Genomic DNA, 27390 nt, shown 5'->3' on the forward strand with positions numbered 1-27390 from the left:
AAAAAAAAAACAACCAAGAGTGGTGAATGTTGGTCTTGGGCCAAGGAGACCTGGATTCAAAACCCTGCCCCATATGGCATTGGGTGAGTGCCTATTTCTCAGCCCAGCAGAGTTCATACAACACCCCCCAACATGTGCTACCCTTAGCTCCTTGAAGGAAAGGAGGGATGCAAAGCTGACTGATAACCAAACTTCCTTGTCAATAAAGACTCAGAGACAAAAATAAGCGTCCAGTTCAAAAGTAACAGCTCAGCCAGTATCTCCTGATAGGCATAAACAATCACAGCAAGCTAAGCTATACTGCTGGTGTTGGAGCTGGTTTGTTGGTGCTGCTGTGGACACTTCTAAGGATTAGGAATCTTGATGAGGATTTGATTTTATAGGAATGCTCTAATAGACAATAGCTTACTTACATGTACATTGTGCTTCCACTTACAATTTCAGAATGACAAAGCAGTGAAAAGTAGCCATGAAGTCTTTCTTCTCTAAACTTCAGTTTCGATGGCATACATTTTATTATTTTTATGCCTTTATATTTTAGAGTAATGGAACAAAACTGCAATTGCCAATTCCATTAACTCCCCTCCCTCCCTTTCATTAAAGCCCCATGGCCCTGTGTAGTAAAGCCTGATGACAAAATGCCTCACTGGTAAAGATGACGCTTGTTTAGTTATGTATAGAAGCTATACCTGCATTTCCCTCCCACAATCGTCAGTGCCAAGGCAGCTGAAAGTTGCTCTTTGGAGCATGCATGAATTATGGGTGTGGCATGCACGGTATTCCAACTGCTAGTGACACGCAGCATGGATGTTGAATAACTCACCTTGAACCTTACTGCCCAGGTAGAAACACAAGGCTAACCCCTCCCAACATCGCAGTTACCTCAGTGACGATCAGGGGTTCAGGATGGAGTGTTGCCAAAAGTAAAGGCAAGCATTTGAAGAGGCAGACACACATACCACATCAATCCTATAAGCTGCTTCAGTGTAGTCAAATGGTATGCGTATCCACACAGTGCAGTCTCAGAATCAGTGTTCATGCCTATGCTATAACACTACACTAAGAATATGCTGGCACTTTTTTAAAGAAAAACAACCCTAAACTAATATAATAATTTTTTATTGTTAAACCAAGAATCAGAAAGCAAGAAAGATATCCTTTGAGGGGAGAAAATCTTCCATTAAAGAAGTTAGTGTCTTGGGTAAAAATATCATACCCAAGAATTAAACTGTTAAAAAAATCACTTTTCAAAAGTTTCTAACACTTTTATTAAAGGAAAAGTGAAACTGAATACAAAAGTTTCTCACAGAAACAAAGCAGGCAGCATAAATAAGAGAGAAGATACAGTCAAGGCAAGATGTTAGTCATGAGATACAGAAAGTATAAGCCAGAGCTGTAAGGTGATACTTTATGGAATAATTTATAAGTAGTTCCATCTTCCTGGACCCCAGGCTTTCCTCAGAGGAGTACAATTGAGAACAAGACAGGTAGTAAAACCTTGTAACAGTAAAATTACAAGAAATGGGAAGACATTCCTACAGTGCAAGATGACTTAACAAGCACTAGTTTTCACAGAAATATATACACAGTGCTCACATGACAAAAGTTAAAATCGTGTCGCTGTGACTACAATAGTATGAGCCAAGTCATTAAGTGCATTACACTTCCTTGGTCAGTGTCATAAAGTCCATGTTTTGTCAATAATACAACCCTTCTGGCACCACAGAGAGGTATATATTCAACAATTTATCACTAACATGCAGTAATCCGAAGCCAGGTCTTACGAGGTCAGTTTTCAGGAAACAAAAAAAAAAAGGCAAAGCAACACTGGTGGTAAAGTGAAATTTAAAAACTTTAAAGGTTGGACTCTGTCCATTCAAGCATGCAGAAGTTTTGACCTACTGGACATGTACAGTACCTGGTCGTGGCGAATTCAGTTCTGCAAACCTCTTTAGAATATTGCTAACCATCAAGGGAGCAGCAACTGAGGAGTTCTGCTGTCTGGGGATGTCTGCCTGTTGTGTCGTACCTGAAGCCATATCATAAATGATGGGGACTATTATGCTCATGGCTTCCTGTGAAACTGTAGTCTTCTGTGTTAGCTGAAGCTGTGAACAGAATAGAATATGCAAAAAGTAATCACAGCAATCTTACAATATACCTTTGATATAGATATGGCAACATCATATGAGTTAAGGCATGGTCTTTATTGCTGTGCCAGTTTGAATCCGTTCCTTAGCTCAAGAGGAAAAATGAAAGCCAAAATACAACCGACACAAATTAGAGTAGCTATCCAAACTTAAATCAGAACCATTTCAAACTGACAATTAAACCAAAGTGCACCAAAGGACCTAGTGCAGCCTGAATTTCCCTAGTGATAAAAGGAAACTGGGAGATTTAGAAATAAGCAATACGTACTGTCCAATTTTTCTTTAAAGAAATTTGGAATGGTGATATTCCAAAAAGTAAGATTATCTTCACCATTCATCCGATTTCAATGTCAGCTGGGTTTTTTTAATCCTAAGTGTTCACTTTAAACACACCGACAATTACATAAACTGCTTATCAAAATGGGTCTACATAACCATCTCCACACATGCAAACTTTCAAAGCTACGTATTATGGAAAAAAGTAGGTGCCTTCTACTGCATATGTGAAATGCATATGTGAAAATAAAAACTAGCACAAATCAAATATAGTGCCCTATTTGTAAAGAAATTGACTAAGGGACTAATTGCAAAGAGTCGTGTTAGTCACGGCCTCTTATAGCAGAAGCAGCAACTTCAGCATTTAAGTTAGTCATCCTTAACCCCAATTGAAGCAATGGAACATGCTGAAATGTTGTATTTTGGTTTCATATATTGTTGTTGGCATCCATCTGTCTCAAGAGATAATGGAGTGTGCCTCTGGGGGTGAAGTCAAACCACTGTGTTAGTAGTACCCTGGGGCACAAGCCTGGGCAGTGTGTGTGTGTGTGTGTGTAGGTCCTGGGCTGCCCAGACGACAAGATCCCTCCTTTTGGCATACTGATGTGGTCCAAAGGGAAGCAGAGCAATATGTTTGGAACCAGCTTGGCTGCAGGAGTTGCCAGAAGGAAGGCATACAAGATGTCATCCAACCGTCTTATGGACTCCAATCCGGATTTGTGCAGGGTTTACTCCTTAGCCTGTCCTTCTGAGGATATCCCACAAGGCAGCAGAGGTTTAGGAATAGAGTTTTCCTTCTCCTTGATGGGCTACATTCCTAGGTTGATGAGCCCCACCTGCCCCTCACTTTCCTGTATAACCAGAGCAATTCAGTTCCTAGACTTCAAGGGGATGAAAATAGGATAATATATTCTGTAATTAGGTATCTCATTTGCTACTTACACAGTGGCTGACAGAAGTCATAGTCAGACTACTCCTTACAACTGGACACTGTCAAAAGACTGCACCAAACATGGAACTGACTTAGTTGCTCTACTTACAAAGAACAACATTTTGGATTTCAGCACAACGGCCGGTGTTCCTGGAGGAGCAATTGGTGGAGCACTTGGAGGAATTGTCAAACAAAACTGTACATTCCATTTCAGCTGGCTGGCCTGATCAGGAAACTGTTTCAATAAAACATGCCACAGAAAAAGACAGATGAACAATCCAGAATGGATTACAAGAAATAATACAGAATGTTGTGAAGACATTAAAACCAACTTACCAGCTCTAGTTTCATAATGTGTACACAGTCCCGGAGAATGTGTGGAGGTGCCCCTAACAGCTTTGTAAAGGCTATTAGAGTATTGGATTTGAAGGGTGGTCCTGCAACCTACAGTGAATGCAATGTGTTATTAGAATTTCTTTAGGCAGCTCAATGATTCTTCAATCCTGCTCTTAATCCATATCACAAACCCTACTAAAATCAAAATAACAGCACAAGGATGCGAAATTCTCATTATGGCAATCTCACAAATTGGAATTCTCTACAATAAATGCTGGAAAGTTAGGTGAAAACCGTAAGAATATGAAGTGGCCCAGTTTATGATCAGCACAAGCATCAGACCAGGAACATACAAAGGAGAAAAATCACATGGAACATCAATGTCAGCCTGGCAGCTTTTAGGGAGGTGCTGAACTGGCATGAGTATGTTCTGCATGATAAGCTCACTGGACATGAATCACATATGTGTGATGTATTATGAACTTACTTTATGAATGTGGTTTTCAAACATCTTCTCAAACATCAAATTACGAATAAAGTAAGATGGGGGTACATACTCTGGTTTCAAAGAATTTCTCCAAAACCTGCAGTTCTTCTTGTTTCCACTGCCCTGCAGTTTCAGGTGCTACTTTTAGCTGCAAGGTCTGGTTAGTTTTAGGGTTGAGGGCAACTCTACATTTCAGGGCATCTGTCTTGAACATTATTACACCTGGTTCATTGGAGTTCATAAGCTGTAGCTGTTTAAAAGCCAAGACAGTTGATTAGAATGCAAGAAATAAGCTCCTGCCTATACTCGTAAGCAGCAGGAGCAAAACTTTCACAAACCCAAGTTCTAAGCATTTTAAGGTTGGCTGCATGTAGCTTGTCAGGTACATCTCCACCTGCCTTCCCCAAACAACAACAACCAGTCCTTATATTGTTATTCAACTCTTCCCTCTAGCTTTCCCCTACAAGCCCCGAGATATGTCAATACAAATTCCTATTTCACTAATCCTAGCAAATACTGGTTGGTCCTACACAAATAATACGAGTTCATGGCTTAGCCAAAGTTTGGACCATGTTTTTCCAAATAGAAGTGCTAAATAAGCGGTTTCCCACTTGCATTGCTAGGAATCCAGGAGCTACCTGCTGAGGAAACTGATAATGGCGGAAAAGCCATCTGAAAGCCCACTTGAGCACCATTCCAAATGATTCAAGGATGCAGTCTTAGTTTGCATGGGGGTGGAGCTAGCCCCACCACCACTTACAGAAATTGAGTGTGCACCCCAGAATTTTCTGCTCAGGACTCCACAGTGAACATGTAAGAGTTCTCTGGCAGACTTGTAGAAAGTATTCCCTATGGGCAGAAAAATTAAAAACCACTGTCCTCGACTTCAGCAATGCAGTATACCAACTCAATGTGGTTAAAACATCACAAATCACATCCCATTTCACACCTCTTAAAATGAAGAATGGTTAACACCTATTAGACTGTATCCAGAGTAGAGTTACTAAAAGTAATGGCCGTGGCTCATATAAGTTCATTAATTTCAATGGGCAGAACCCAACATAGCAGTTCTGTTAGCACAAGGCCTTGTGGCTGCACAACAGAAATTTACTTAGTGCATAGAAGCTAGGAGAAGTCTAAATTTAAAGTGATTGCATAAGGAACTAAACATTTTGATTCCTTAAGTACCGGCTCCTGCTGGATAATCCTTTGGAGATGTCTTCTCATGATAACTGATCCAAGGAAACGTTCAAGTGGAGAGCAGAGATAGCTTCCGGCCAGCCCCGGCATAAGCCCGGGGGTGGGAGAGGGCAGCAGAAGAATGTTCAAGGCACTGTGAGTGAGAATTGTGGGTATGGATGCAGCCCAAGAGCGATGAGGTAGTTTACGAGGTGGCGGCATATTTGTTGGCATTACTTGGGAACCTAGCAGAAATAAGAAAAAGCACACCTCACTCTTCCTGTCTAGGGATGCATGGCTATTTACATACATTTAAAATGCTAGGCAGTTCCCAGTAAGACTTGGCATAATGACACCTTCCCAAACTCAGCGCCCCAGGATTTTCCTAACAATTCCAAAGACTAAGAAACAGTTAATGGCTGTGTCCAATTCCCTCTATTTCCCTCATGCAAACAGAGAGGGTTAACTACTCAGACCACTATGATAATATAATAATAATAATTTTTATTTATACCCCACCCATCTGGCCAGGTTCCCCCAGCCACTCTGGGCGGCTTCCAACAAAATATTAAAATACAGAAATCCATCAAACATTATTCCCTAAACAGGGCTGCCTTGAGATGCCTTCTAAAGGTCTGGTAATTGTTGTTCTCTTTGACCTCTGGTGGGAGGGCATTCCACAGGGTGGGTGCCACTACCGAGAAGGCCCTCTGCCTGGTTCCCTGTAACTTGGCTTCTCGTAGCGAGGGAACCGCCAGAAGGCCCTTGGCACTGGACCTCAGTGTCCGGGCATAACGATGGGGGAGGAGACGCTCCTTCAGGTATACTGGACCGAGGCCGTTTAGGGCTTTAAAGGTCAGCACCAACACTTTGAATTGTACTCGGAAACATACTAGGAGCCAATGTAGGTCTTTCAGGACCGGTGTTATGTGGTCTCGGCGGCCGCTCCCAGTCACCAGTCTAGCTGCCGCATTCTGGGTTAGTTGTAGTTTCCGGGTCACCTTCAAAGGTAGCCCCACATAGAGCGCATTGCAGTAGTCCAAGCGGGACTATTCCAGAGTTAAGGTGATTGCATAGTCACCTTATCTTCAAATTACAATAATGTTTGATTAATGTACTTTGTTTATTTTGTATTAACAAATAACTCAGTCATAGAATCACAGAACTGTACAGTTGGAAGGAACCACGAGGGTAATCCACGAGGGTAGTCCAATCCCCTGCAATGCAGAATTTTTTTGCTCAAACCTACACCCCGGAGATTAAGTGTCTCATGCTCTACCAATTAAGCTATCCCTGCCTGTCTGCCTGCCTTTGACTAACTAGGTTGCCATAACCATGTCAACAGCATTTTGTAGTGAAATACTAAGTTTGAACATCCCCTTTATTGGCTTTGCAACCTCTTGTTGGTATTACTTACTTGTTCCCGCTCTTGGGGAATGAGAAGCATCTGGTACTGGAGAATGTAAAGAAGGGTTCGCTGGTGACATTCCAGGCATACGTGCTCCTGGAGAGGGACCAGAGACCTGGGGCGAGCCTGGCCAATTCCCTGCACGCTGGCTTGGAGACATCATTGTGTACGGTGAAGTAGGATCTATAGGACCTGTGGAAATTGCAAGAAAATTGTAGGCAGCTTTCTCTGCTATCTGTACACCCGGATCCATAGCCTTCCTAGACCCTGCCTATCTAAAGCCTAACACATAAAACATGCCTTGATTGCGTACATTGTTTAAGTTGTTGTTGTTTAGTCGTTTAGTCGTGTCCGACTCTTCATGACCCCATGGACCATAGCACGCCAGGCAGTGAACCTTAAAAAATGAATGCTTTATTGCTCAGTCTATTCATTGATAAGGGGCTCGCTTGCTCTGCTTACCATAGAAGGCTCCAGGACAATGCCTGCTGACGCAAGAGATTTTAGAAACCATTCCACTAGAAGGAGATCAAGACTATTTGCTCCAATTTTTCCTACCTGCTATGTTGGGGCTGATAAAGTCAGTGATTTGTCAGCAGCAGCGGCTCCTGTTTAAGTAGGAGCAACAGTTCAGGTGTGTGAAGAAACAGTTGCTGTCATTTCAGAGCCTGCATCCCAACAGGAAATGGAGCAGTGTGCTTTCCCAGAGCCAGGAAAAGGGGTTGTTTGTTTTACGGTATCTGAAGTGTCAGTTTTCTATCAGTATCTAGCTGTACAAGTCATGGGCTTACCATGTGGGCTAGCATAGTTTGTATTTTGTCCCATTGTGATTCCAAGAGATGAAGGAGAAGGAGTTGGACCAAATGATGCTGGTGACGGTGCTCTTAATGCGCCACTCGGAGAGTTTGCAGGATGCAGCGTTCCTAAAGGGGACATTCAGAACAGCAACATTATGTACTACCCAACTATTCCTCTCCGAGTTTAAAGAGAACTCTCTTTTTAGTAAGTTGTCAAGGTTATTTGAAGGTACAGTCATTTATAAAAACACAGGATGCATCACATTTCATTTATGAAACACCTTAGGAACACTAAATGCCATGAACTGCTACTGGCAACGCATAAAAGGCAGCCGTCTTACCTGGGGACTGCGTGTGCATCATGGAAGGTGATGGGGTGACTGTACTGTGATAAGATGTAGGGGGTGATGTCAATGGGTAAGCCCCTGGTGCTCCTGTCTGTTTTGAAGACTGTTGAAATAAGGCCTCTATTAGATATAGTAAAATATAGATCCCAATAATTCTACATGCTTAAATATAGGTGAGACTTGGGAAAGTGCATTTATTTCAGTAATGCAACTTATTATTTTTCTTTTAACTTTTACAAATGCTTTCTTTTGGAAATTCCACAGTAATAAAACAAATAGTTACAATACTACAAAAATAAACATCGCTGTTACATTTCATTAATTACATTCCACTTATAATTGACCCGTCTAACAACAAATAAATACAATTACAACAAATAAAGGCTTGACATACTGTACAGTAGTACCTCGGTTTACAAACACAATTGGTTCCGGAAGTCTGTACTTAACCTGAAGCGTACTTAACCTGAAGCGAACTTTCCCATTGAACGTAATGGAAAGTGGATTAATCCGTTCCAGACAGGTCCGCAAAGTACTTAAACTGAAAATACTCAAACCGAGGCGTACTTAAACCGAGGTATGACTGTACCTTGCTTTGCATGTCATGCATCTATCTCATACATTGGTTTCACCTTTTAAGTTGCATTACTGAAATAAATGCAGTTTTCGACGATATTCTAATTTTCTGAGTTTCACCTGTATATAATACTTAGAAGTTTTGTCCTCAGGCATTAGACTTCATTAAAGCTGAATTTCTAAAGTAGAATTTCACTTCTTTACACTATCTTTCCACAAACTACCAACATAAGCCATTGATTCCAAGAGCCATTTTTCCTTTCTATTATATCTCTAAGTCTATTATGTGGTCTGTACTTTACTGCTTCTAGCCAGCAGCTTACGCACTGGAAATCAACATCCACTCTAACGTACACACGTTGATGTGTTAGGCACATTTCTTACACAAATTCAGACCATTACTCCATCCAGTTCAGTACCTGTCTACACTGACTGCCAGTGGTTCACTGGGGTTTTTGACAGAATACTTCTGGCATTCCATTAATATGCTCTAGCAATGTCTAAGGCCTGGGGAGAAGTCAGTTGCCATCCTCATTCCGCCCCGCCCCCCGCCCCCCAGGCAGGCCTTCATAAATCACCACTACATTTTAAAATATGTTATTATGTTTAGTTTTCACTTACGGTTGGCCAGGAAGAGCTATAACTATTGCTACACAAGTACAATAAGGATATAACCTCACTCGCTGTTGTTATCTCTTTGGACATACACATTTGTCAAAAATGATCACCATAATCATAGGGGCTTAGCCTTATACTGGGAGTTCAATCTACGCATGCACACGTACAACCTGCGGCTGCGGCTGAAGCTGTGATATCAATGAATCCATCATGTCCCCTCCAATAGGAGATGGTGGGTTATCATCTTCATTGACAGATCGTCTTCGTGCATCCTGATTGCTGTCAACAAACATGTTCAGGAATGTCTGTGGATATAGAGTATTCAGATTTATCAGATTTACGAGTCAACATGTCTTCCTGTTGTATCTACCAGACATCTAGATCAATCTTAACAGCAATATTCAAGGATTTTATAACTATTTCAGCTAGTCAGTGTCCGTAGAAGCAGCTGAATTCTGTTCCATGAAAGGGATAATAAATCACAAATAATTGTGTTATTTATACCCTGTCCATCTGGCTAGGTTTCCCCAGCCATTCTGGGCAGCTTACAGCATATATAAAACATAGTAAAACATCAAACATTAAAAATTTCCCGATACAGGGCTGCCTTCAGGTGTCTTCTAAAAGTACTCCTTTTAAATATATTTCTGTACCATTAAAAAATGGCATCCAGGACAGAAGAAAGCTGAAAGTTACTTCGATAAGATCAGCTGCACTACACTTGAAAAAACGCAACTCATAGAAGACTCAAGTTTTTAAAAACGCCATAAAATGATGGATATGACATATTAAGTCACAGAATGGTCCATTCAGCCCAGCAGCAAGCACTCGGAATGGCAGCAGCTCTCCCAAGATCTCAGGCAGGAGTCTATTCCATCTTGCTACCTGAATTTGGCTTTCAGTAGCTAAAAAGTATTGAGTAGCAGTTGTGAAAACTCCCAAAAGTGACCTGAAGGATGTAACTGTCCAAATCTCACGCCCAACACTGTCATTACATCCTCAAAAAATGTAGGGCAGGCTATTTAACTCAGGCTTATTTAATTACACTGTAAAATAAAGATTAAATTACCTTTAGTCCTGGTGCAGGGTAAAAGCCTTCCACAATTTTACTGTTGTCAAAAAGGCTGTATGCTCCATCGCGAATGGCCACCACCCCACGGCTCTGACAGTAAATGTCAATGCAGTACATGTTCCGAAAGGCCAGCCTTATGTGTGTGGGTGACTGAGGCAGAATTGAAAAACATTGGTAGGCAGTGTTGGTACGTTGTGTCAATCCCAGCATTGGCACAGTTGGGAGCTTATTGATAGCATTTAATGGAGCCTGAGTATCATACAAAACCTGCAAGTAAAAACAAAACTTGTTTAGTTTCACAATAGCCAACTAAATATACTTAGCCTTTAGAAACAATCAACATAAATGCAACTTTAAAGTTGTTTTTTACCAGGGGTAAGAACCTGGTGGCTTATTTATTGTGTATTAAATGTTCATATCACCCTTTCCCACTCATTTTTTTTAATTCAAAAGCAAACTCTTAACAGCAGGTTAACTATGTAATGAATGAGCTTATTCTCCCCTGCAGCCCTACACACAAGTCATTATTGGCTTCTTGTGCTAAATGATACTCCTGAGAACTGGGAATAGAATTTGTCCTTTGGTGCTTTTTGCATTTTGAATCAAACATTTCTCTTCCAAGGGCAGGTTGGGGAGAAGGGTTAGTTACCTGTAAAAGTTGGACTACATTTGGTGATTTATTGAACATCTCTTGGAGCTGATGCAGGATTGTATTATGACAGTTACTGCAACCTGAGTTTGGTCCAACTGTTCCTAATGATATGTGGAATTTCTGGTGTGCAGAATTCCACTGAATGCTGATCTATAAAAAACAAGTAAGAGCTTTAATGGAAAATAATCCAACAACATCTAAGAAGCAACTGTTTCACAACGCAGCTGGAGGGTGTGCATGTAATCACTAAACTATGGTTTAGAACAGCTAGGAAGAGTAACAGACCCAAATTCACGTTCGTTTTCAGTTATTCCTATCTTGTTCTTCCCTGTGAACCAGAAATGGTACTTTAACAGTAAACTAGTTTGTTAAAATAAGCCAGCTTCAAGTTGGCTTATTTAGAAAATGACTAGCATTTATTTTAAACCACAATTCCTGGTTGGTACATAAAGACAAGCTAGAAATCAGGCAAAGTGAAAATAAATCCTGGTTTATCCCTTCTCCCAAAAAATTACTTACTGAACTTCCTTTAGTAGTTCCATAACAAAGAATTAGCTTCCGATAATTGTAGATTCGGACCTCTGAGAAAACTTTTAGATGGCTGGGTATTTCTTCATAAGGTGAAAGAAAGTGGATGGGGAAAGATACAAAAATAGATATATGAATTGTTTCGGCAGACCTCATACAGCAACATAAGAACAAAGAAGAATGTATTTATATACCTGGTAAGGATCTGAAATATTCCAACACACATTCATATAAGCGAGCAATGCTATTCCAGTCATTGAGGAACATCTCTACTACTTTTCGTCCACCAACTGGTTCAGACAATTGACTTTCATATGTCAGGTACACATGACGGGTAGGTCCTACAATGTGAAAGAAATGGTCCAATATGGTCAAATCACATTGGCACACAGAAAACTTAAGCAGAAAGTAGGGAAGTCAAGACAGAACAAAGTGCAAGTTGGAACACTAACCTTGCTCCCTGGAGGAAGTGCTATTAATAAGTGGGCAATTTGCAAACACCAGTTCAGCAACCCACGTGCGGTTATTTCTACCTTGCAATCGAAAAGTGCAATCAAGAAGGGAACGGTCTAGAGCCTTCTGGGTTTCTTCACTTGTACCCTTACACGGAGGAATTCTGTTGAAAAGGATAAAGGTAATACCATGTACTTATTTTAGTCTCACAGCCAAACAATTCAACGTAAGCTGCTCAATATTTTCTGGAGCACACAACGTGTACAATAAAATGTGTCCCTGCAAGGAAACTCTGAAGTTACTAGAAAAGTGTAAAATAGTAACAGCATACTGAGGTATCATCTTTCAGCAATTTATGCAATTTTTAATAAATAAAAAAGAGAAAAAAAGAAAATCCACATAATTCAAAGCAATGAGGAAGTAGTGAAATTTTGTTGTCCGGCTTTGATACTTCTCAAGGATGCTGCTACATAAAATGAAGCTAAGAAAAATTAAGGATGAGTATGGGGCGGCAGGAAGTAAAATTACTGTGCCAAAATTAGTGTCAAGCTGTTCACTTTTCTGCACTATGTATGCATTCAAAAACAGTCTGAAGATGGGTGGGTGTGTTTTTTTTTACTCTCCAACTATTGTTGTAAAACTTTCCATTCTATAAATGAATAAATGTATAATGTAATACAATATCAGTTTTAATTCTACAACATGTTGTATATTAAATACTTTCCTCCCCTTCCATCACTCATGGAATATTGTACACATTAATGAAAGTGTGGCATAATCTCTTTACTTTAATAAACGAATAGCATGACTGAAGCCATCTCCTTCAACCTGGACTCCTTGATGTGGGATCTCCATATTGGATAACTGAAACAAAACAAATCACATTTCTTATATTTTCATTGCAAGAGAAAAGTCCAGGCTAAAGAGCACCCCCCCCCTGCCACCACAACTGGCCCATTCAGCCAAGTGAAACTTCCAACATGTTCAGTCCTAATACAGGGTATTAAATTGCCTACCTGATCCTTAGCATCTACAGTATGAGCTATGTATCACACAGGTAGTGATTCATATGGTACCAGAGGCAATGACAGGCTGAGAAGCCCTTCACAAGGGTTTAAGAGAATGGAGAAAGTTGAACTTCCTTGTACCTGGCAAGGTATCAGCATCTTCTGCATCATTAAGTGACGGATCTGTGCTCCTACCACATTGCGGATTATTGCTGGGAACTCTCTGCTTCAATCTACTTTCCAAACCCTTCACCCATTAGATTATTAGAAACTGCACTCCCAACAATGGCTACACCTCCTCCTTTCCAGCTTAATACAGTGTTGGGGAACCTGTGGCCCTCCAGTCTTAGCCAGCATGGTCAATAGTAACAATGGAAGTTGTAAACCGGCACCATCTGAACAGCCACAGGTTCCTCGCCCCTGACATAATGCACCCAACCTCTTCTACGTAACAGGTCCACCAAATTATCACACAAATAATTTATTTGCAAGTCCCAAGGTTCGTCATGCAAGTCATCCCTAAAACCAATTAAACCCAACACACCAAGGGATATTTATGGTCGTTAGCAAAATGTTTTACCAAGCTGAGCACAATGCTTTCTGGTCTATGACTAAATTCTTCACCTTCTGACAAATCCTGGGCTTTGTGCCCAAGTCAGCAGTTAGCATAGCTGAACAGGAAAGTCAAAGCAGGAGTCTCTTTCATCTCCAATGGCTATAAAGTCTAATTGTTCCTCCCTACTATTGAGCTGAGGTCTAGGCTCTTTTCCATACAAAAAAAGTCCATGTTTAAAAAGACTTGTCAACGCGACCGTCTCTCGCACAATGGAAATTATTAGCTACTTACCTCCATACGAAGTCCTATAAATGGCATATTTGTATCACACATTGCTACAATGTGAGCTAGAACTTTATTGAAGGCACACATTTCTCCAGACCGCTTTGGTTTCTTGGGTTCAGTAGGACATGGATCACCAGACAACTAGAGAATAGCAGGAAACCTCTTTTAGCCAGTTGCAGTTAAAAGCTGGGTTCAAAGTTCTAATTACAGGCATTCGGTTCACAGCACTGAACTCGCCTTTTTCATGTAAAGCAACAGCAGGGATGCCTCTGACAATGTGAAGCAGCTGCAAAGGAACTATCTGGAGCCTTCCATTGTGCTTGGCAAGAGGGGCTTGTGTTCGGTGTCTTTTAAATTTCTGGCTCCAAATACAAGCCTCAATAGGATGGGTTCCACTCCCAAGTGGAACCCACCCCTGCCAAACGCAGATTGCCAATGGCTGAAAACTCTGCTTTCTTTGTCAAGTGGTCAGATTTCAAATCATGTGAGCAAATAAAGCAGAAAGAGAAATGCTTCCTTTGCCCGCACAGTTTGAAACTCTGCAGGCAGAGGAACATTTGTACTTTGCAGACCAGCTTGAATTTAAGATGGTGTGAAAATACTTCACACGACATCATGGTCATGTCAGCTGGTTAGCCCTGCCCTCTATCATAGGGGCCCACAGAGGCTGGACAACTACTTTTCCTCAGACAGGGCTTGCTGAGACATATACATGCTTCTATAAACGTATTTTCACTTCAAAACTATAGTTTTATTCCCATGAAATCTTGCCGTTTAAAAGCTAAAGGATTGACTCATATTTTCTGAATCAGTTGTACAGCCCTAAAAGTTCCTACTCAAGGAAACACACATACTAGTAAATGACGGTGCATCTATCCTCATGATTTAATGTTTCCATGTCAGGTAAGGAAACTAAATACTCCGGTTCCTAGGTGGCCATAAGACAGCATGCTCCTATAATGTACTTTTAGAAATTGCCTCTAAAGATGTACGCAAGCATTACTTACATAAACACTGTGAAAATTTCTCTAAAACCATATGCAAGTTACTGAACCATAGAGGACTAGATTATTAAATACTTAAGGTAATTTCAGTACCATTATTTAAATATGGAGAATGATGGCTAGAATGGCAGGATACTGGAATGCTCCTCAAACCCAATTTCTTCCATTTCTGCCTTGTAACCAAAGAAATGTAGTTGTGCAGGCTTATTATTGACCATGATTCACTCAGCCAGAAGCCAAGATGTACCTCAATAATTATCTGCTTACCTTCAACTAGGGTAATCTGAGTGTTCATGCTGGTGTTGTGCAGGGGAAAGATTACATATGTGGTAAATGATTTTTGTAGATTTAACCTATCTGGTGTGGTGGTGGTGTTTTTCAATTGAGAGGTTTGCTGAAAATTGCAATACATTGTATTTTGGCGTTCTACTTCAAGACCTTTTATGTAGGAAACAAACTAAATAAATAACAACTGGTCATGTAGCACGTTAAAGATTAACAATTTTATAATGGCATAAAGCTTATGCCATAATAAAGCTGGCTATTTATTTTGTCTTAATAAAATTGTTAGCCTTTAACGTGTCACTAGACTCTGCTGTTTTTTGCTGTAACAGACTGGTACTTCTCTGGAAATGCCAATTTAAAAAACTGTCCCTGTTCTCAAAGCCATACCTTGCGCTTTGTGCCACCTTTTGCTTGCTTCCCACTTTTTGTGTCCAAAACCAGCTCTTCAATATTTGGTTTAAATTGCTGCAGCAGAACTGCAGTGGCAGGGCTGTCATCTCCTTCAGCATAGCTCACAGAAAGAAAGTAGTATTTGTATTCCAGTTGTGTGGGGTTGCTGGGAACGTCAAACATCTCTACTACCTAAATTGTTTTTTAAAAAAATGGGGGGGAGCTTGAGAATTTTCACATATTTAAGAACTCTCTCTGTCATTGAAGAAAGCACTAAATAAGTTTGCAACAGGAAAACATGAACTCTCATAATGAGCACACAATTCACATGTTTAAACATTCTAGCTAACACAATTTGGGTATTTGCATGAAGACAGCCAAGGTCAAACTACAGTTTGTAGAATGGTTTGTAAATGACTCAACAATGACTTTTAGAAAAAAATTCCAATCAAATGGGGATGGGGTGGGGAATTGAAGCAGACATCACTGTAAAAGAATGACTTGTGTAAATTATACACAACTAGTTCTGCATATCAAACAGGAGTTAAGAATTGCATTTCCTGAACTACCCACCACATATACTTCATAATGAAGTGCTTTTGAAATGGAGGTACATTTCAAAAGCTACTGTAATTGTGATATGAGGGGAGCTGAGAGATTTGCTGCTCATAAATAAATACAAACAGGAAAAAACCTACTTCGAACACACAAGCACTTGTATGACCAAAAAAAGCCCTCTATGTATTGCCACCAATTACAACTTTTTTAATTTGCCTAGCTTCCCACCTCTTTGATCCATGCCTGATCCAGCCCCAAAGCAGCCTACTCACTAGTCACTCTACCAAATTTTAACCAATACATGCCTGTAGTTTTACTCAACATTTTTGTTAGTTGTAAGAAATAGATTCCACACTTTCACCTTTTTTATTTCACATGAAGCATTTTATAAAATATAGTTTCATTTTAAATTTTTTGTACTTCCTTACTACATTGCTGGACTCAACATGAAATTTTGTCAAAAACAGGGTCCCCCAATTAGAATACAGAAGTTTGCCATTGCCAGTGTTAAACTAAATTGGATTGAATCCAATAATTGTGCAAGTGGTTAGCCACCAATCTCTCTCCTCATCCTCTCTGCAGCCTCCAGTTACACTCTCTGGAGGATCGAGTGGCCTCTCAACATGACCCCTCCCCAAACTTTCCCCACTAGTCAGAAATAAACTGCACCCAATGATTGTACAATTGGAAAGCAGTCTGCATAGCCTATATTTCTCTTCCCCAAATCCAAGGGCTGTGTTATGGGTGGCTGCAGTGAGCAGAGAATCGCCTTAAACGGAGTGCAGGAAGCTTGCTCCAACAGGAGGTCCACTGGGCAAAATCCTTTTGCCCGATTTCCATCAATCTCCCACTTCAACACCACATGACAACCTCCACTATTCAGGCTCCCTGGAGGGTTTTCTCCAGAGGGTACATGGGGAGGAGGGGAAGAGAAAGAGCAGTTACACAAGTTGCTTTCCACCCATGCAGCCACTGGGTACAGAATGCTTCTAGGAAATAAAAAGAAAAATTTGCAGCCACTGGGGCAAAGTGGGAGGGGTGGTGTTGAAAACACTCCCAACTGCTGGTTTGCAATGCTCTGGCAATTCAAAGTGGTAAAAATCAAAGCAGTAGTCACAGCTAGCCTATTACATTTTGCTTCCTTCATTCTAAGGGCCCAGTTCATAGGAAGATTCCACATTCACTTACAATGTAGTACTGTGGAAGTCGGGTGAGCTTGATGAAGAGTTTGTGATTGGAGAGATTTCCCACAGGGTGCATAGCGTAATTAGCTAGCTGTAGTGTTTCGCTGCTGACTGTAGGCAAATGTTTTATTGATTGTTTGCAACGCTGCTGTCCAAGCCAAAACCTTAATTGAAAAAAAGAACATACAAAAACATTGGCACTCCTGCATTAGATAGAGTGTAACATTGCTAATTTGCCTTCTAGACTGCTTTTGACCTCTTTGCAATCATGCAGAACAGAATAGGACTTGCATTTTTTTTAAAAAATTGTTCTCACAGGGCTACTATACAAATTCTGTTTGGGGTGCGCATCTAAAATACTTTACATGTGTACTTCAAAAGGAAGATGTGAAGATGGCAGACACACTTATGTACCTTATACACACACACTTGACATTTGAATAAGATCAGTTGCAGCTGCCTGGTAACTGTACATATGGTAGTAAACCCATGTTTACTGGCTCATAACTATAGGAATGGAGGCTTTTACATGTGTATTCACGACACAAACCCAACATTAGCAAGTCTTATGAGATTTTGCTTGTATATAGGACTATCACATTTGGGGACTTGCAAGTTACACAAATACAATTCTTATTTGGGATAATTTATATGGTGCCTAATATATAGTAGGGATAGGTTAGTGCCTACCAAAAGTAGCTTGCAATCTGCTTTTGTGTTTGCTTTTAAATGTCCAATTGCTTTTCTCCTTGGTACAGTCATACCTCGGGTTGCGAACGCTGCGGCTTGTGTGTTTTCAGGTTGTGCTCCGCGCCGAACCCGGAAGTACTGGAACGGGTTACTTCTGGGTTTGGGCGCTCGCGCATGCACAGAAACACAAGATGATGCCACGCGCATGCGCAGAAGTGCCAAATCGCATCACGCATGTGCACAGACATGGCACTGCAGGTTGCGAACATGCCTCCCGCATGGATCACGTTCGCAACCCAAGGTATGACTGTATAAAATATCACATAGTAACTAAGTTATTTATCAACTGTGGGCACCAGTCAGTAATAAATTAACTAATATGTTCACAAGCAAACCTAAAGATTTTAAATAAGGAATTCTAGCACGAACACTTTTCTTTTGCTCTGTTGCATCTATAAATAAAGTTACTGGAAGGAAATAAGGACATTTTTAGAGAGCCTTCCTCTTTCAAAGCCACATTGCTGCAATATTTTAAATTTTAACAGCTTTGCCAAAAAGGCAACTAGGTTCATAAGTCAGTAAGAATCTTACTGGATCAGATCTAAAGTTTTATCTAACACAGCTTCCTGTTTCCCAACCAATGGCTAACCAGATGCCTCTGTGAAGGCCACAAGCAGAACTTGAGAAATGCTATTCTCTCCTGCTGCTGTTCCCCCGTGACCGATATTCAGAGGCACCCCTGGAGGAAGCATATACCCATCATGACTAATAACTATTGACAACCTTAACCTTTACGAATTTGCCTATTTCTCTTTCAAAGCCCACGTTGGTGGCTCATTGCCACATCCTGTGGTAGCAAATACAAGTTAGTCTTTTGCTCTAGTGTGTGCATCACTTCACAGTAAATAATATTTGACCTTTTTTACCCATTTGCCCCCCCCCCCAACTTTGGTGATGTTAATGTTATCTTGACCATCTCACCCAACACTTACGAACAAGTTAAAAAGCCACAGTCCCAATACAGAACCTTGGAGTGCCCCATATCTTACACCCCTCTACCACAAGAACTGTCCATTTATTCTTACTTGCTGCTTCCTGTTAAGAGGATCAGTCCTCTTATTTCTTGACTAAATTCTCTCAGGAGCCTCTTGTGAGGGGCTTTGTTTATTTAGATTTTCAAAAAGCTTTTGACAATGTCTACTGGAGCACCCCTTCACCACACATTTGTTGGCACTCCTAAAGAATTTTAAGAGCTTAGTGATACACAGCTTACAAAGTGATTTTATTTGCCCCCTTGACCATATCCTAAAGAGAGCATTTCCCAAACTTTTTAATGGGAACCAGATGGGTGGGGTACAAATAACAACAACAACAACAACAACAACAACAACATATTATTATTATTATTATTATTATTATTATTATTATTATTTACTAACTCAGAGCAAGATGGCAGACTGATTTGAGGGGAAGGGAGATGGGAAGAGGAATAAAGTCGCAGTAAAGGCAAGTGAAGTCAGTAGTCAGTGGAGTCGAGGGGACTATAACCAGAGTGTAATCACATTGAATGGTTTACCAGTTTCTTGTAAGATCAGCAAGTTTGCAACAATGTATTGCTATTAACAATAAAAAGAGGGGAAACTGGAATAGAATTTGAAGGACAACAACTTTCTGCATAAATATCTTACCCTGAGTAAGGGAAGGGGAAGGAGTTTAGCTTTCAAAAATAGTTTATGGAAGTGAGTGTTATTTTCACAGTTCTGGAGGCAAAGAATAGGCGTTGCACCAACAGGAATAGTTGCATATTACTCACTTGAGCTGCTGGAGCCATGTAATGATGCGCTTCATGTCATCATTGACTGACTTCTCTATGTCATCCAGAGTTTGCTGGTCTGCAGGGAAACAGGATTAGTTACTACTCAAATGTGGCATTTTGTGCATTTATCCAGAAAAATGAAATCTAGAGTTCTAAGTAAAAGCACACTCATAGGTTTATGGTGCTTTAAAAATCAAACCACCCTCTGTAATAAGTGCCACAAAAGATAGTTCAACATGCAATTTCTCTCACCTTACTAAGCCAAGATAAAAATAACCTCTTCGTTAATGCACATAGTCCCTTTGCTGACCTCTATAAGCCAGGACATTCCTAGTTAACCACAGTTTCCCATTTTGTCCTAACCAGGAATCCATGATTAAAAGTTTCAGAGCAAGCCAGGATCTTGTCCCAAAGCCTGAAACCAAGTAAGTTTTGTTTTGCACCTGAAGAAGTAAACTACAGTTAATTAGGGACTTCGTGGCTTATCAAACTGTGCAATGAAAGAAGGAGCAAAAGGCTTATGCATTTCTCAGCTCATTGAAATCAGGTCACTTGTAAAATACATTCTACAAATTCACCATACTCTTTTCAGCTTCAGTTAAGCTGCTAGCCATAACTACTTCCTTTGTTGGGCAGCTTTACACATCACACTGCACTGCGCTTTAAGTAAGCTGCATGTTAATTCACTGAATACAATGCTAATCTATATTCACCTTCTACTCCTGCATCCTTACCAACCAGCCAGCCAACCAACCAGAAGATTCAATTTTCAATTTTTGCGTCAAGGCCAAAAAGAGAGAGTTGAATTCTACTAAGGAAGGTATTAGAAGGAAGCGCCTGAAAGTTTTATTTACATACCAATCCCATAAAGCATTAGTTGAAACATTCCAGAATGAAGGTCTACAAAAATGTGTAGACATTCGGATCGACCACATGGCTCCAGAATAGGGATGACAAGTGTGGGGAGAGCCGTTTCTATAAAAGCTAAAATTAAAGAATCAAGAATTCATAAATCAAGGTACAAAGTTTTACTTGATTAAGCAATATGGAGACTTCACAGTAATAAAACAGAACTTTAAAAGCCTTCACAGCCACATCATAAATTAAGTACTTTTGATTCAAAAGCTATTTTATTCAATTAAGATTTTGTTGAGTACAAAAAAATGACCATTTGTTTAAAGGTATGCTATTCTTGATAACTTTGCCCTTTTCCTTGGCAGCTTGTTTGGATATATAATATCCTTGTTCACTAAGTGGATGTACACTAATTAACAAATTTCAAAGATATCAATCTGTGTATTAAAGCCAGCTGCTTTTTTCCATATAAGGCAACATACACCCACTCCCCCCCAACCCCAAAATCACAATTCTGCAGCTCTGATATTGAGATGTCAGGACCTGGGTGAGGGATGGGGAGGAGAGAGTTTGCTATATCCAAGTATGAAGTGGAATTCCCCCCCCCCCCGTGTGTCTCCTATGACCTACAATCTAAAAAAGCATTCATGGAAGACAGTTGGTTTAAAAAGGCTTTCTCACCCCCTCTTACCTATACCCACCCAAGCCCCCTGAAAAGCCTCTCATGAGGGCCAGGAACCCTTCTGAACAGGGCAGACAAAGAGACAGGAAGAGTTTTTCAATATCAGGCACAGGCAAGTTGTGTTTAAGAAGCTAAAATGCAAGTCAAATGAAATACGAAAATTTCCAAACCCCATCTTCACTGATGATTTAAGTAGAGCTTAAAAAGCGCTAAAATCAATTCCAAAGGAAAGCACTAGTTATACAGGTGAAACTCAGAAAATTAGAATATCGTCGAAAAGTGCATTTATTTCAGTAATGCAACTTAAAAGGTGAAACCAATATATGAGATAGATGCATGACATGCAAAGCAAGATACGTCAAACCTTTATTTGTTGTAATTGTAATTATTTGTCATTAGGCGGGTCAATTATAAATGGAACGTAATTAATGAAATGTAATAGCAATGTTTATTTTTGTATTATTGTAACTATTTGTTTTATTACTGTGGAATTTCCAAAAGAAAGCATTTGTAAAAATAAAAATAAAAAATAATAAGTTGCATTACTGAAATAAATGCACTTTTCAACGATATTCTAATTTTCCGAGTTTCGCCTGTACATATTTACATTTGTCTCACAGAAATAAGAAAATGTTTGCCATTCATTTCTTCCTCAAGTTTTGTCACTCTCCTAGGGGATGCTCAAGGCAATAAGGACCAAAGGAAGCATTCAGTTCAAAGTGCATGAAATGACTTTGGTTCGGTTAGGCAGAGGCAGGCTGGCAGAGGAATTTCTGGTTTTGAAAAAAGTTTTAAAAGGGCACATAAAAATGTAGAACAACATCCCCTCCCTCCCCCACCCAATTCAATGTAGTTCAGATACCATCACATACAATTGTCATTGACATTATAATTCTTAAGAATGGCTTTCAATTCCTGGAGTTTCTGATGAGCTCTTGCATGGACACTGTCTATCAGAAGCTTCTCTACTGATAGGTGGTCTATCTAAAAGGGGAAAAAATAGAGCAGTTATTCTGTATTTTATAAGTACTCTAAAAAGGTCCACAGTTAAAAACTATGTGTTTTGAGCTGCTTGGGCAAACTTCCTATACTGGCCTTGTTTCACTAATATCAACATGTTGGATTTAAGAACTTTAAAAAAGGTTAGACTTTAGAAAGTTCTTCTTAAATCCAGCATGTTGATTTCTATACAACACGACCACAGGAAGGAAGTACTGTATCTCTGCAGCCTGGTTAGTGAAGTAACAATGTCTTTCCATCACAGACAACTAGAGTCCTTTTCTGAATCTCCAAACAGGAAAAGAACTTTGCGATTTGGAGCCCTAGCCCACCATCCCACAGTTTCCAACACGACGAAGATCAAAGTAATAAGGCTCTTCAAAATTGATCAGCTATTTATAATTTACTTAACCACCCACAGGCTTATCAAACTACTGCAATCTTTACTGCAATCAGGTTTTGAAAAATTTGGGCCGAGATGGGGAAAGTGCAAAGTTGATTCATGTGCAGCCCAGCCAAGTGGCAATTTGCCTGCAAACCCCTCCTCCTGCTCCTCTCTATGATCCTCTCAGAGTCTCCCCAGTCTTCACTGTTCACAGCAATGGCCCAAAGCTCATCTAAGTTGTGGTTGGTGGGGGTTTTTTGTGTTTTTAAATGAAGAAAGGTACTCTGGCCGTTGTCTCAAGTTAGCCTTCCTGGATTCAGACAATTGATTTGTAACATATGCCTCCTACCCAACATACCTTTTGGGTTTCAGTCACTTAGGAGGTGGTGGTATGATTGTACAGTAAAAGGAAGGTTTAAGCACAGGGGTGGAGAACTGTTTGGACTCCATGGGATGGACCCAAGTCAGAAATGGCGCTGGGGGCTAATTTTTGACAGGTGGATGGCCCACCCACCTGTCAATCACATATCATTATGACATCAAATGACTGGGATATAACCCAAACACAATACATTGCTTGAGAGAGATTAACTTTAAAAACAATGATATATTAAAATTATATGCCAGCTTCACCTGGCAATATTTACCTTCATAGCCCTTTCAATTAGTTTGGAATCACAGGCTGGAAGGGGAGGTTCATGGGAAATTTGCAAAGGTTTCGACACATCATTCTCATCTATCTTAATGGTGACCTTATGAAGAGATGCAGTCCCTGTTTTTCTCCCAACCACCTGTTGGCTTAATATAGAAATGTTGTGTTAGCTGATAAAGAAGCCAAATGACTCCCTCTGTAGAATACTGAAACACATGAATAATATTTAAAGTTTCATACTATGAAACAATACCATACAATTGTGTTGTGCCGCAAAGTTTAGCGCACTATTCCTGTATAAAGTCTCTAAAGAACCACTATCAAACTCCTCTCACAGATACACAACCATCACCCATAGCAGCCTATGAGTCACTACAATTTGCTGTTTCAAATTCTTGAGAACTTTGTTTTTCATGTGGGATCCAATATAAAGCCTAACTTAAGATGCCATCTTAATCTGGACAATCACCATTGTCCACTTCTTTCTTCTTCTGCACCTGAAAATGTTCTTTGGGGAGGCTCAGCTGATGCCAACTTTGACTTCCAACACAAGCCAGGCACCTTATTATTTTCCCATGCCTCTTAACTTTTGTTGAGACTATGTTAATGCTATGTTTTATATGTGTTTCATCCTTGTGCAATTTTTTAAAATTTAATTTGGAATACATCCTGGGCATATTTACTGTTTTGACTATGTGTTTCAGATGGATAGTGCTTGAAATACTGTGATGGCTTTCTCTATAAAGCAAAACTTGACTGAGTGAGCATGCAAAAACAGCCTAGACATGTTGTTTTAAGGTAAAGGTAAAGGGACCCCTGACCATTAGGTCCAATCGTGACTGACTCTGGAGTTGCGGCGCTCATCTCGCGTTATTGTCTGAGGGAGCTGTCGTACAGCTTCCAGGTCATATGGCCAGCATGACAAAGCCGCTTCTCGCGAACCAGAGCAGCACACAGAAACGCCATTTACCTTCCCACTGTAGCGGTACCTATTTATCTACTTGCACTTTGATGTGCTTTCGAACTGCTAGGTTGGCAGGAGCTGGGACCGAGCAATGGGAGCTCACCCCGTCACGGGGATTCGAACCGCCGACCTAGGCTCAGTGGTTTAACCCACAGTGCCTCCCGTGTCCCAATGTTTTAAGGTACGTGTTTTAAGGGATCACTAAATATAAACAAGACGTTAATTTTAACTGCAATTATTTTGGCTGTAACATGTGTTATAAGTAGATAACATTATTGGATCAATAGCCTTATCAAAGGCCAGAAATGATCATCATCAATTTCTATATTCCAAAAACCAATTATGCATTATTTGTCTGACACTAATATAACCCCTCTAAATCCAAAAGATCAGCAATTCCTATGCTTCAGTGAAAGGCAATTAATATAATATGGCATCTAAATATGCTAGTATAGTATAGAACACGGGTGTCAAACACAAGGCCCGGGGGCCAAATCCGGCCCGCCAGACCTCGTCATGTGGCCCGCCGAGCGCCCCAGCCAGCGGGACCCAGCAGCGGGACCTTGCTGCTGAAGCGCCGCACCGACAAACAGCTGGAGCCGGGGGGGGGGGTAGAAAGGCGGCCGGAGCAGCGCTGCATGGAGCGCCCCGAGCCACAGCAGGAGGAGGAGGCAGCTTGCCGGGTCAGCGCCCGGCAGCGCCGCACGGAGAGTCCCAAGCCTCTGCGACACAGCAGTGCTCTGTAGCACTTTGAATCCTCCTCCTCCTGCCACGGCTCGGTGCCTGGAAACGGCTGCTGCTGCTGCTACTGAAGCACAGACAAAGCACCCAGCAGCGCCGCGTGGAGGAGGAGGAGGAGGATTCAAAGTGCTACAGAGCACTGCTGCGTCCCAGAGGCTCGGGACTCTCCGCCACCTCCTCCTCCTCTTGCCTCACCTCCTCCTCCTCCTCCTGCCGCGGCTCAGCCTCATGAACGTGAGCTCAGCAGCGGCTCAGCCTCACGAACGTGCAACTCTGAGGCTTTACGCACTTCTCCTAAAACGGACACCCGCTGCCTCACGCTGCACGGGAAATGCTTTTTGCCCCTGGGTCCCTTCGCGCTCTTTTCTGGCGCTGAATCAAGGCGGCGACCCCCCCCTTCCCTTTCTTTCTTCCTCTCTCTCATTCTTATTCTTTCTTTCCCTCTCCTTCCTTCCTTCTTTATCTCTGTCTTCTCTCCCTCTTTCTTTTTCTTTCCTTCTTTATTCCTTCTTTCCTACTCTTCTTTCTCTCACCTCTTTCTTTCTTTCCTTCCTCTCTCCCTCCTGCTCCCTCTTTTCTTTCTTTCTTTCTTTCTTTCTTTCTTTCCTTCCTTCCTTCCTTCCTTCCGTCCTTCCGTCCTTCCCATCTTTCTTCCTCTCCCTCATTCTTATTCTTTCTTTCCCTCTGATTCCTTCCTTCTTTCTCCCTTTCCGTCTTCGCTCCCTCTTTCTTTTTCTTTCCTTCTTTATTCCCTTCCTTATTTCCTACTCTTCTTTCTCTCCCCTAAATCCTTACTTCCTCTCTCCCTCCCACTCTCTCTCCCTCTCCTCAGAAACATAGGATGCTGCTTTATACTTCTGGCCCTTAAACCCTGGAACCAGGAGAGCAGCTCCAGTGAGTCAACCTCAGCCAGTCCCTTTGGTGAAGGGTGGTGGCTCACTGGTAGAACATCTGTCCTGCATGCAGAAGGACCCCAGCATCTCCAGGTACTAGTAGCTCTACAAAGGTCCTGCATGAAACCCTAGCGAGCCTCCACCACCCAGTGCAGTTACCAAAAATCATTTTTCAATAAATTGTACAATAATTGTACATTTGAATATCTACTTGCCATTATTCTCTGTTTCTGCTTTCAGAGCTAGTTATTACTTACATTATTACAAAAAAACAGTAATAATTGAATGCAGTGACAATAATTTATGATAATAAAGAGTGGACACATAGTCCTTCAGATACAACCGGCCCTTTGATGGTGACCAAACTGTTGATGCGGCCCCCGATGAATTTGAGTTTGACACCCCTGGTATAGAAGCTCCCAAGCTTTACTTGAGATTTAATATTTCAATCCAACATTTACAGATCTCATGATTTTTTTCACTTACTTCCAGACAGAGAGAGAGAGGCATTTGCCCGCATGGTATCGCTCCACTTGCACAAGATCACCCCAGCGCTCTCGAACCAGCATTAAAGTCTGTGAATGCAAAACTTCCAACTGCAGTGACAAGCAGAAGGAGTCTAAAGAATTCAGGTTAAGTAAATGCAGTAAAATATTGGAGCAACTTTTGATAGTTCTCAGCTTACACTAAACCTAAGACTTGCTGGCCTTTGTACACACACATATACGTGGGAAGTCAACACTGGTCTTGTTAAGCAGATTTTAAAGCAATTCTTGACAGTCACACCAGGGAATGGTTTCTTGTGTGAAATCTCTCTCCCTCCAAGCTCCCACTCTCTCTCTACATAAATAATCTAACAGGATCTACTGTAGAATATCCCAGGGTTTAGGTCTGTAGGCCACCAGCATGCTAAAGCTAAGCAGCTCTGGTTAGTGCCTGGGTAGTGATTACTTGGGAACTATATGTATGGTGTCTTGGGTTCAATGACAAAATGCTATCATTCTGTAATATGTATGTTCCATCCACACCAAGTGACTTACATATTAAGATGAGATGCTATACTTGGAATAAACGCATTCAATCTAGGCCTTCTTTTCCAAATTACTTACTTATTTTACCTCCCAAACATATCTTAAAAGTATTAACATATTATTCATGTGACAGTTATATATATGCTTTCCCAACTGTGTTTGGCACATGTGGTTTCCATAAGTTGAAGTTTTTATGTTGTTTATAAGCATACAGTGATCATTACACCATACTGAGGACATCCAATGCCAACCTCTCTACCCCAGCTCAAAGGCTACTCAGGTTACCAGGAACACAAAGTAATAACCTCTTGTATTTAGTACAGAATATAACCAAAATCTCAAAGTTCAAGCAGGGTGAAAGGATAGTGGTCACTGTTCCTTCCCACCCCACTTTTCCTGTTCCCCAGGACTAAGGAAAGAAACGGACTAATGTTTGCTTCCCTTTCCCACTATCAAGTCAAAAGGCACAATCAATGTTCTCAACATTGGCAGATAGGAGGATTCTAGTACCCAGGTGAAGAAAAAGCGTTTTGACTGGGTTTAGATCCAAAAAACACAGAATCTGCTACATAGAAAAGGACACCAAGCAGCAAAAGCAGGCAG

The 27390-nt window shown here is 40.9% G+C and overlaps 1 protein-coding gene across 2 annotated transcripts in view; it reads right to left on the reverse strand.

Moving 5' to 3' along the window:
* The window catches only part of MED14 (mediator complex subunit 14), a 41486-nt gene that overhangs the window by 1951 nt on the left and 12145 nt on the right, over window positions 1–27390 (reverse strand). Inside the window, exons 8-30 of one of the 2 annotated variants that reach the window (XM_035114407.2) lie at window positions 26243–26375; window positions 23154–23304; window positions 21995–22106; window positions 20444–20569; window positions 19583–19661; window positions 17084–17243; window positions 15335–15529; window positions 13665–13799; window positions 12598–12674; window positions 11810–11973; window positions 11552–11698; window positions 11349–11440; window positions 10827–10979; window positions 10175–10444; window positions 9273–9410; window positions 7906–8014; window positions 7559–7690; window positions 6777–6959; window positions 5369–5604; window positions 4251–4430; window positions 3694–3801; window positions 3467–3592; window positions 1919–2108 (exon numbers count right to left, since the gene is read on the reverse strand). In XM_035114407.2, the coding sequence (XP_034970298.1) occupies window positions 1919–2108; window positions 3467–3592; window positions 3694–3801; window positions 4251–4430; window positions 5369–5604; window positions 6777–6959; window positions 7559–7690; window positions 7906–8014; window positions 9273–9410; window positions 10175–10444; window positions 10827–10979; window positions 11349–11440; window positions 11552–11698; window positions 11810–11973; window positions 12598–12674; window positions 13665–13799; window positions 15335–15529; window positions 17084–17243; window positions 19583–19661; window positions 20444–20569; window positions 21995–22106; window positions 23154–23304; window positions 26243–26375 (3396 nt within the window). The remainder of the gene's footprint in view (window positions 1–1918; window positions 2109–3466; window positions 3593–3693; window positions 3802–4250; window positions 4431–5368; window positions 5605–6776; window positions 6960–7558; window positions 7691–7905; window positions 8015–9272; window positions 9411–10174; window positions 10445–10826; window positions 10980–11348; window positions 11441–11551; window positions 11699–11809; window positions 11974–12597; window positions 12675–13664; window positions 13800–15334; window positions 15530–17083; window positions 17244–19582; window positions 19662–20443; window positions 20570–21994; window positions 22107–23153; window positions 23305–26242; window positions 26376–27390) is intronic. The other variant, XM_035114408.2, reaches the window with a different exon arrangement.

This window comes from Zootoca vivipara, chromosome 4 (assembly GCF_963506605.1).
Source record: "Zootoca vivipara chromosome 4, rZooViv1.1, whole genome shotgun sequence".
Taxonomy (NCBI): Eukaryota; Metazoa; Chordata; class Lepidosauria; order Squamata; family Lacertidae; genus Zootoca; species Zootoca vivipara.